The 11,859-nt window shown below is 31.6% G+C and overlaps 1 protein-coding gene across 1 annotated transcript in view; it reads left to right on the top strand.

Annotated features, from left to right (window-relative positions):
• LOC111691359 (neuropilin and tolloid-like protein 2) overlaps positions 1–11,286 on the top strand; it is a 53,835-nt gene extending 42,549 nt beyond the window's left edge. Inside the window, exons 3-6 of the mRNA XM_023454035.1 lie at positions 7,372–7,532; positions 9,385–9,619; positions 11,060–11,184; positions 11,254–11,286. Of these exons, the coding sequence (XP_023309803.1) occupies positions 7,372–7,532; positions 9,385–9,619; positions 11,060–11,184; positions 11,254–11,286 (554 nt within the window). The remainder of the gene's footprint in view (positions 1–7,371; positions 7,533–9,384; positions 9,620–11,059; positions 11,185–11,253) is intronic.
• The last annotated feature ends 573 nt before the right edge of the window (positions 11,287–11,859 follow it).

Raw genomic sequence — 11,859 nt, 5'->3', positions numbered from 1 at the left:
TGAAAACTCGAAATATTTGGAATTATTCAAATTTCGTGGCTGAAAACATACATTGGTATAGAATTTTTGAAACCGCGAGAGTTGCACGAAACTAAATTTGTACATGACATAGCTAATACGATGCATAGGCTTAATGTTAAAAATGTTGTCACCACCGTTCTTGGTGGTGAAAATTCGAAATATTTGGAATTATTCAAATTTCGTGGCTGAAAACATACATAGGTATTGTATTTTTGAAACCGCAAGAGTTGCACGAAACTAAATTAGTACAGGACATAGCTAATACCATGCAAAACATCGTCTTAATGTTAAAAATGTTGTCACCGCCGTTCTTGGTGGTGAAAATACGAACCAAATCTCTTAGAAATATTTCAAAAATTAGAGAAAGTACAACAAATCTGATTCCTATTTACATTTTGTACACACTTATAATAATATAACTTTATATTATACATATAAGGTGCGCCCCAACGTAACGACTATTGACTATGGACAATTACATGCGTCAAAAAGGTAGGCCCTTCACTGATAGACCAGGGCGGATCTGTCGAAATATCCCATTTCTGGGAAGTAAGAGGAGGCAACCTAATTTTTGCTGAAATACCTTCAGTACAACTCACATAATAAAAGTGTAGATCCCTAGATCTGGACGAGATCAGGAACATTTTAAAAATTGCAAAAATGTTTAAAAATTTAAAAAAAAAATACCTATTTTATCTGAGTTTTTTACTTATATCTTGGATCAAACGCATTTTGGAAGAATATTGAAGAGGAAAAAAGTTTTAGAATTGAATTTCGTAAGTTAAAAATGTTTAAATTTATTACCAATGTTACAAAATAGTATGATGTCTTATGATGCTTTAGATGCTTTATTTGAGACTGTGCAACTTTTTGAAAATTAGAAATTTTTTTTCAAATTTTCTTTCAAAAAATTATTTTGCGGAAACTATCTAACCGATTTTAATGAAATTTGGTGTATTGTTTTACTATACTCTAAATTTTTTTTTACCTAAATTAGAATGCTACCGGAGCAATTAAAATATATTTTTTTAATATCCAAAGAACTTGATTATTTTGCCTTCTTTTCATCAATTATTGCTATTTTGCAACAGTGGTAATAAATTTAAACATTTTTAACTTAAATATATTGTTACAAAATTCAATTCTAAAACTTTTTTGCCCTTCAATATTCTTCCAAAATGCAAAGGTTTCAAGGTATAATTAAAAAACTCAGATAAAATCATATTTTTATCCTTAGAATGGCCATAGGAAGCATTTTAAAAACTATGCCCATATAGGTATATTGTTTGTTATATGTAGAATCACTCCTCCAAACATAAAAGTGAAATTCTCTAACACCCTCCAGTACATTTCATTACACGTAAGATACAAGATTTATCTTTTTTACACGAAAAAAGTTATAGGCTGCTCAACAGGGTGAAAACTTCTAAAAAATAATATCCTGTGGGTTACTTCCGTACATACTTAGGAAATACATTATACTCAAATAAGCAAAGACGTGTAAGTGATTTATTTGAAAGTTCCAAATACGCGCAAAAAAACTATAAGATTGCACAATCAAATTATTCAACGGAACGGAAATTATTTGCACATCCGAAATATGAGGTACTCAATTGAAGTTTCATGACAGTCTCTATTATAGTTCGGTCAGCTGATGGGTAAATGCAGACGAAATTGTATAATTTTACGCTCAGTAACCAATATGTAAATTGTTTGCAATTCAGTAACTGACTTGAATTTAAGCATTGGTTGTAAGTCTACAAAGTTTAGTGCATACTACATGGAGATTTTATCAAAACCAAGCATTATTATAATAATAATGCTGGTATTATATATCTATTTGTTCATATTAATAGCACTGCAAATTCGATAATTTATACTCATAGAAAATTATCTCTTGCTTGATATCTAGTTAACCTCCAAATATGACCCAGAAAACTTTTTGCTAGCAGCATCTTAAGAAACATTATTAAAACTTTTCAAATTATTACAGCATAGTAACCTCATAATTTAGCTCGCTACTTGTTTTATTAAATTATGAACATACATTTTCATAAAACGTTTCCATTTTAATAATTATTTCAAGCCTTTCCCTACTTTACTAACTTTTAATAAAAATTGGTTTAGGAGCCATTACTAACCATAAATCTTGCAGAAGCCAGACGCAATGAATCGTAACAGATATTTATATGCGCCAATATTTACATTACTATGTCTTCTGTCGCACTTAAATCCATTTATGTACTGAAAAGAGTGCAGAAACACGTTGGTATGATATGAACATTTCACATGTTTTTATCCTTAGACTGCAAGCGTTTGCAATGTAGTTACCATATCCGATTTATGTTCGCCTACTACTTCATTTTTATTAATGTCTATAATTATCTGAGGCCATCTCAATTACACTTTTTATTTCATTTTGCATTTCTGACCAATGCGACAAGAAAAATTTTATTATTAACATCTTGCGCCCAAAAGATCAGTCAATGAATTGGTTTTATAATGTTGTTGTCTGTTACACTGAAAGAAATGGGCTTATTAAACTGTTTTTCTAGAATAATGTGTACAGCGCATATTAAAACTTTTATAATATATGTATATTATTTAAAATAAATAATCATGTCCATACTATACTAATTAATTCAATCAGTTTAACTGGAAAACGCTTAATACACCTTATGCATCTATGAAATAAAGTTTATAACGAATTACGTGTTATTATGTGTTATAAGGATTATGTTTCATTTACATAATAGAAAATATTTGTGTATAAAGAGCAACATCCGAATCTGTATGTAACAACTGTATTAATAGAAATATTCGTTTTCGTAATAATTACACAGCCCCACAAAAAAAAAAAAGTGTTCGGACTTGTGGGTCCAGGTGCATTCTAAAGCCAAAGCTGGATTTATGGTCGAAAAGTTTATGGCCAACTGAAATTCCCCATTTGGGACCGGGAAAATGACCCCTTAGGGGCCGGGAAATCGTATTTCGGGCGTCGCAATCGCAACAGTGGTATTTTTATGTACTTTTAAATTTTGTAACTCAGACTGTGCTCGAAAAGTTTATGGCCAACTGGAATTCCCCGTTTGGGACCGGGAAAATGACCCCTCAGGGACTGGAAAATCGTATTTCGGACGTCGCAATCGCAACAATGGTATTTTTATGTAGGTACTTTTAAATTCTGGAACGCAGACTGTGCTCGAAAAGTTTTTGGCCAACTGGAATTCCCCGTTTGGGACCGGGAAAATGACCCCTTAGGGGCCGGAAAATCGTGTTTCGGATGTCGCAATCGCAACAGTGATATTTTTATGTACTTTTAAATTCTGGAACTCACACTGTGCTCGAAAAGCTTTTGACCAACTGGAATTCCCCGTTTGGGACCGGGAAAATGACCCCTTAGGGTCCGGAAAATCGTGTTTCGGACGTCGCAATCGCAACAGTGGTATTTTTATGGACTTTTAAATTCTGGAACTCACACTGTGCTCGAAAAGTTTTTGGCCAACTGGAATTCCGCGTTTGGGACCGGGAAAATGACCCCTTAGGNCTTCAACCTACAAACAAAATTTTATGTTTTGCTTTAATTCTAATTTTATTTATACTACAACCAGTACAATCATAAATAAAATATAAAATATCTCCTTATCTCATAAGAGAACAGATTTGGAGATAAACGTAAATAATAAGAAAGTTATTTTATTGGCATTGACCTGAACATCACTCAAATTGTTTCGTGAATGAATAGAAATCCCTTATTTTTATGGTCAACATCTGACATACACGTCCGGCGTCCGGCGGTTTTGCGTTTTCTAAAAAAATAAGGTATAAACTAATAAATAAGACATGACAGGATCCATTGTGCCTACATGCATTGCGCTTTGCGAATACCTACAGGATAAACAGAATCAATTTTTATAGTTTTAGGCCTGTAAATTATATAAATTCTAAGTAAATTTTGAGATTTATTAAATGATCATACGTCTCTGTTGGCGCAGTAGTTTTATCTTAGGTCCTTAAGCTTTTATATTTTTGATTTGTAGGTGTTAGAACTGTGTTTTATTTTAGATTTGGTGGTGGTTTGTAATTTGATGGTAGTCAAAATGAGTAGCAATCCTTGCAAAACTAAAAGACTTTCGTTTAAGCGTTTATTATGGCCAATAAAAATTGTTAACATTAAAAGATACAAATTAGTTGCACAATGCANCAGATTTGGTGCATTACACTTGTCCTATTTCTTGATGAAGCGACTTCATGAATTAATTGATCAATAAATTGTCAATGTAAAACAACTATTAGATACAATAAATTTTATATGAAAGACCCCCTATTAAAAGTGTTTAAACAATTGACCCTGAAATTTATTGCACATTATTCGGGATCACCCTGTACTTATATGTAGGTTTTATGCACACTGAAATTTAGCCAAATGATTTATAATTATTGCAAAAATATATTCGTAATTCAAACTTCAACCTACAAACAAAATTTTATGTTTTGCTTTAATTCTAATTTTATTTATACTACAACCAGTACAATCATAAATAAAATATAAAATATCTCCTTATCTCGTAAGAGAACAGATTTGGAGATAAACGTAAATAGTAAGAAAGTTATTTTATTGGCATTGACCTGAACATCACTCAAATTGTTTCGTGAATGAATAGAAATCCCTTATTTTTATGGTCAACATCTGACATACACGTCCGGCGTCCGGCGGTTTTGCGTTTTCTCAAAAAATAAGGTATAAACTAATAAATAAGACATGACAGGATCCATTGTGCCTACATGCATTGCGTTTTGCGAATACCTACAGAATAAACAGAATCAATTCTTATAGTTTTAGGCCTGTAAATTATATAAATTCTAAGTAAATTTTTAGATTTATTAAATGATTATGCGTTTCTCTTGGCTCAGTAGTTTTATCTTAGGTCCTTAAGCTTTTATATTTTTGATTTGTAAGTGTTAGAACTGTGTTTTATTTTATATTTGGTGGTGGTTTGTAATTTGATGGTAGTCAAAATGAGTAGCAATCCTTGCAAAACTAAAAGACTTTCGTTTAAGCGTTTATTATGGCCAATAAAAATTGTTAACATTAAAAGATACAAATTAGTTGCACAATGCAAGTATAATTTATAATCGACTGTGCTGCCAGAGTTTTTCATCTGATGGATCGTATCGTTGTTTATGCAGTTTCAGTTGACTTTGGATAAACTATAGGTATAAATTTCTCAAGCGAAAATAAAAAAATTACACAGTTTCATTATGGATTTCAAAAATCAACTAATTTTTTAAGTGTGTGCGTAGGTACACAGTGGTTAAGCCTAAAATAAAATTCACTTCAGAATAAACATAAGTAACATTGTTTNTAAGGGGTCATTTTCCCGGTCTCAAACGGGAGATTCCAGTTGGCCATAAACTTTTCGAGCACAGTCTTAGTTCCAGAATTTAAAAGTACATAAAAATACCACTGTTGCGATTGCGACGTCCGAAACACGATTTTCCGGCCCCTAAGGGGTCATTTTCCCGGTCCCAAACGGGGAATTTCAGTTGGCCATAAACTTTTCGACCACAAATCCGGCTTTGGCTTTAGAATGCACCTTCGACCTCGCCTCATCCCGGAATCCATCTTTCAGGCCCTATAGAGGCAATTTTTGGCCCCTGGGGCCAATTCCAGACGTGGAGGGCCATTTCTGAGCTCGGGATCGGATTCAGCGTCGAAAAATACATGGGAATACATATGTCCCACCCACAAGTCCGAACACTTTTTTTTTTGTGGGGCTGTGTTATGTTTTCATTTTTAACGTGTAAAACACGTCCTATAATGATCGTCACCTCTCGATACATAATCGGTTACTACCGTAAAATTTCCAGCAGTCCGCTGTGCATCGATCGACTATTACGCTTATGGCAGTAGTCTAGTTGGATGAGGATATACATTATAGACACATTTTGCCCTATTGTCATCAATTTTAATACTTAAATGTTTGTTGTATGTTTACATTAGAATCTCAGCTTGTAATTACAGCTCTACAATAAATTTTCTGAAAATTTAATGTCATGTTTTTAACTCATGCAAAGTAAACAACAGTTTAATACATTTATTATTATATAAATTTTAATTACTACTAGATGTTCTGACAACGAGTATGGAACACTTTAATAATAGTTATAGCAATCATTTCGTAGAGAGTATAAACAACGTACTACGTACTACTTATACAATAATTCAATAAATATCGTGTACAGTCACTGTACAACTGTGTTTACGCGTTTTATATACACCTGTTTATCTCACATACAGTATACAGTATTATTATAATAGCATTTAGAATTGTAATAAAGAGTAAAGCGCATTTATTTCAGTGTATAGTAATGAAAACATTCGTTATCATACTTAACTTAAAGTCAAATGTAACAGTTTTGTTTGTAATTTACTACTCTCTACATTTTTAATTCTACTTTTTCAGTAAGAGATTTTTGTGACTAGCCACAACTAAATTTTTAAACTCAACTGATAATTTTTGCGCAAGGGGTCACTTATTTATATATACTTATATTTTTTTGAGTAGTAAGATCTAGTTTGTTGTTAAATCGTGTTTGAATCAATTGAACGATTTAATACCATTTCTTTAATTGAATGTCGTGTTCGTTTTTCAGTAAGAATGAAAAAAATTGTTAAAACTACATATTTTACCTACGATTATTGAGAAGAGAATCCACATTTATTTTATCAAAATTGTGTAATATGTATAGGTGGCATAAAGATATAAATACATTATCAAATCGACTCTATTATAAATATACTCGGCACACTTGTGAAAGACTGTAATTTTAAGATTTCCTTTATATAACACAATGTTACCTAATTTAAAACAACTATTAAAAAATAGTTATGCAATTCAATATGTTCAAAATATCATATATGTAAATCATAACACTTGTTTTATTAAAAAGCGAATACTTTTAAGAATTTAAAATAAAGGACTTCCAGAATAAATCGACTGCAATCGCTTTTAATAAATCTAATAAAATCACAATAACTGAAATCTCCAATACTCATAAAGCACCAGTTTTATTCTGATTGTAGTTGAGAATACATTACTATTATTATCATTAAACATTAAACACTATATTTTCTACTTAAGCATGCCATCTTATAAGTATACTCCGATTTGCACTACACGTTCGATTTTGTAGTAGTCTCCAAAATAGTTGTTCTACTGTCGACGTTACAATTAATTTTTAGTATGCTTTAAAAATACAATCGAAAAATTGCATCGCGAATTAATAATAATAATTGTAGCGCTCTATTTGTGTGACCTCATGATTTACTATTGTTATCTTTTGCAGTAAAAACACCTGAAATAATTCCCTGCTATATCAACCTGACCCAGCCATATGAGGGTTTCCTAGAAAGAGGCGATATTCCTTCATATATTATAGATTTCAATATCAAACATGACCTGCCCATCGACTGTCTATGGAATATTACCGTTGAGGAAAACTGGGGGGTATGTATACTTTTATAGTAAAAACAAGCGTTTTTTTTAATATACAGTATGTTTTTAATTTATATAAGTCCGGGTCCGCCTAAAGATGCCCAAAATTGCTAATGATTATTATTATCATTCATTAAGCGCGAAGCTCATAAGCTCAAAAGCTCCAGACTTTATTAGCCGCTCAAAAATGAGTTATTATATGATCGCAAAAAATAAGTAACTGTCAATGCAAATGACGTCAAACGCATTTTTGTTCTTTACAACCAGCTACGATAGAAAATATTTACAATTTCGATTCCCGGTGATTAACACATGTAAAATTATTTTTAAACGGATTTTACACAAAAATGGGACATTATATCAACATGATTTTTTTTGCTAAAAAACAGTGAAATTTCATACTTTTCAGTCAAAAGTCAAAAAAGTCAAAGCATAAAAAGTCATGGTAAATTCCTTGCCTTCTCCCCCCGCCCCCGTTCTCACTGTTGGAAAGTATGTGGAACTTTATCACAACTTGTTTCGGAGTTATTTAGAAAAAACATCATCAGAATGGCCCCTTTAAGTGGCTATAACTTTCTTAGGAGGGAATCTTTGGACCCACGTTTATATAAAAAAAGTAATCTTTTTCGACATAGAATACCCTGTAGAAATATCGCTCCCTAATTTTGGGATACCCTGTATAAAGCCGGTCACTCGTCAAATAAAAATGTAGCAAATATTTACGGATAATTTTTCCAAAATCTATAGTGCATGATACCCAAAATAATATAACGAGGAGCTCTTTTTATAGGGTGTCTCAGATAGACCTCCCGTAAATTCAGGGGGTGATAGTATGACAAAAAATAAGAATTTTTTGTCTTATGAACTATATGTATATCTCCTCTTAGTAGTTACGCTAGTTACGCTACATTCCTATTACATTTTAGGATCTAATTTTTTTGAGATTAGGTTTTTGTGACTGTAATTAGTCATTACTAACTAGTCACTAACAATCACTAAAAATTTGATATAAAGTTAATTAGAGTTTAAAATATTACTGAGAATGTATGCGTTGTTTATGAGACATACATCAATAAGTTTTGACATAAGCCTACTTTGAGAAAAGTCACTTATTTTCTTCACCGTAATATTATAAGAGTTCAATTAAAAGCCTTTTTTTCTCGAAAACCGTCCGCATTAGGAAGTTCTAACAAGAGTACATTATTTTTAGAAAATAAAATTTTACATTAGAAATTGGAGCCCGAATGATAAAAAACCTAACCTCAAAAAAATTAGAACTTAAAATGTAAAAGGAATGTAGCGTAATTAGCGCCCTCTACGAAATATCAAAAATTAATTAGACCAGCGTATTTGGCGTCCTTAAAAACCCCGGAATGAATTTCATAAAAATATTTCTCATCGTTTGGAAATTTTCGTAAAAATTCTATTTAAAAAATTTAATTTTGTCGCTCTGTATCTCGAAAACAAGAGGAGATAAACATATAGTTCATAAGACGAAAAATTCTTATTTCTTGTCGTACTATCACTCACTGAATTTACGGGAGGTCTTTCTGAAACACTCTGTATAGCTTTGAGGAATATTATGCCAACTTTGTCTTAGAATAGGAATATTTTATTTGCCTAACATTGCTTAGACCCATGATTTGACATTTCTTTCCGAGGGATGCTACGTCTTCATGTACAACTCTCGCATAGAGAGTCTCCTCTGGTGGTCACTCATCCAAATGCATAATATATTACGTCCAAAATCTTGCAGTCAAATAAAAAAGTATATAAGGAGTTGTTAACAAAATTGTACAAATTAAGAAACACCTTATATTTTATTTTGAAAACAAAGAATGTAAAGTACCTCTTTTATTTCCAGATATACCTGCAATTCGACAAGTTCACCCTCGAGAGGCCCAACGACTGCGACAGCAACTTTGTGCAAGTGTTCTCGAACAGTACAGACACACAACAGATTAAAATGTTCTGTGGATCAATAGCGGACACAGTGTTATCTAAATCGAATAAAATGTTCCTTCGGTTTTATTCCGTGTCAAAAAATGAGAAAACGATGTTCAAAGCGAACTACACGGCTTATAGGGATATAATTTCAGGTATGGAAAATCCAGCATGAGTAAAGTAAGGCAAGAAAACTATGTTTTCGATTAATTAAATAATTGGAAGTACAAGGTGGTTTTTAGGTATAGGATGACTGATTCCTCTAGAGAAATGCATTTTTGTAACCACTGATGATACATAAATTGTGAAAACGATATTGCACTCACTCAAATGTAAAATACAAATATTTAGATATAAACAGGTAGAAACTTCTAATACCGACCACCTTAGGGGAATCCAAAAGTTGCTCACTAAAAAAAGGCAGTCGTTTAAAAGAGAGTTTAAAAGAAAATACATCAAAATTATACTTTTTATTTTATAAAGAACAAAATTACTCATACACTAAATTTAACTAATTAGGTGTATAGAAATATGTATAAATAAAAAATACGGACATATATACACATACTTAAGCATTATTATTTTTTTAAATAATCAAATTTATCAAATTCATATTTTTAAATGTATTTTGATAAATTTCAGATTCACATTTCAGTAATAATAATAACCTGAAAATATCAGTAAGCTTGTCAAAACTGTTTGCATTAACAAAAAAATATTTTATTAAATAAAGAACCAGTTGTTGTTTAAAAGTTTTTTATTACTATTAAAATATATCGTTATCTCAAAAACGGTTTGTTGTTTCCATAACAAAAAGGTGTTACTTTTCTCTGTTAAAAAAGTACGAGGTGTCAAAATAAGGACAAAAAGTAAAAAGTAAGCACATCATTTTATTTTTGGCCCAGGACTGCTGGGAGCGCTTGGCCCTCCGAATCTCCAAAGTAATTATCAGTAAAAGGAATACCTCAATAGAAATAACTTCAAATAATATATCTATAACCCAAAAATTATCCAAATTTAATATTAAACAAAAAAGTTACAACTAAAAATCGATATTCAACTTTCAATTTCAAGAGATAGAAGACAGGGTGAACCCGAATAAAAACAATTTCTATACACTTGTTATGTTACTTTTGAAGGGCCTACCCTAAGAGATTGTCCACCATTTCCTAGACACCCTGTATACATAGTGCCCCTGAAATGCATGTAGAGAGCCTTCATAGATGTTTACGGCAGTCACGTGACTGCCGAACTTAGACAACCACCGTGGCAGGACTGGTACTGATAATGAAAAATCCCTAAATCTTGGCATCAACAATATTAATGATTCGTTTACAATGAACAATGACAAACCGTTACGCCTACGCTCGAGATAATGCGATTGCTGATTGGTTGAATAGTATCTCGTGAAAAATCACACCAATCATAACCGGTGAAACAGTAGGTTGTGTTTTAATGTAAGCTTGATCTGGTTGTCTTAATTTTAACCAAATTTGATTGCCACCGTGAAGGAAACAAAATTACTATTCCAAACAATAATTTAATTAACGATATTTAATACGAATGCCTTTTGATATATGCTTCTTTTTTCCTAGGAAAAGAGGATAAATGCAACAGCGATGACCAGTTCTATTGTGAGGATGCGACGTGTATTCATAAAAGTTTAGAGTGTAATGATAAATTCAACTGCAGATCAAGATTCGACGAGGATGGGTGCCAGGTTAGTATTTGCTTTATATTCTCAATTTACTGTTTCCCATAGTTTTACATGTAACTCTTCTGTTTTCAGTATTTAAAAATTGGTTTATGTCGATATGATTGATGTAACAATATTTTTAACATATTGGTAGCCTCAACCGAATTATTAATGAAAACATTAAATTTCCTGTACAAAATGATACCAGTGCTATAAGTTTTTGTTCATTTACTTAATCTAAAACGCATATTATGTGATTTAACATCTAAACTGGCTTCACTTTGTTATCCATTTTTTATTTATATGTTTGTAATTGTTTTCTTAAAATACATTATATTTCATTTATTAAATCCATATACTACGCCGACATTGGGAAGCAAGGATTTGGATCAAATAATGAAAATATGCAAAACCAAAAAATATATTTAATGACGTATTTCAATGTCAAGATGAATTTTCCTCTTTGTAAGACTAATATTAGAAATATTTTCAAAACAGGTAATGGTACCTAGATTTCACATTCAATGTATCAATGTAAAAGTAACGGAGAATCGGGAGTAATGAGCAAAAATGATGCAAAAACTCTCAGAGATATAAAAGAATAGGGGCAACTAAGATAATAATTCTTAGTTAGAAAATGATGATGAATGTGATATATGCTATCGAGAAAAGTAGATGGCAGATATGAACGAAGAGGGG

Source organism: Anoplophora glabripennis, unplaced genomic scaffold (genome assembly GCF_000390285.2).
Source record: "Anoplophora glabripennis isolate ALB-LARVAE unplaced genomic scaffold, Agla_2.0 scaffold203, whole genome shotgun sequence".
NCBI lineage: Eukaryota > Metazoa > Arthropoda > Insecta > Coleoptera > Cerambycidae > Anoplophora > Anoplophora glabripennis.
The sequence above is the reverse complement of the archived record's forward strand: the minus strand, read 5'-3'. Positions and strand labels throughout refer to the sequence as shown.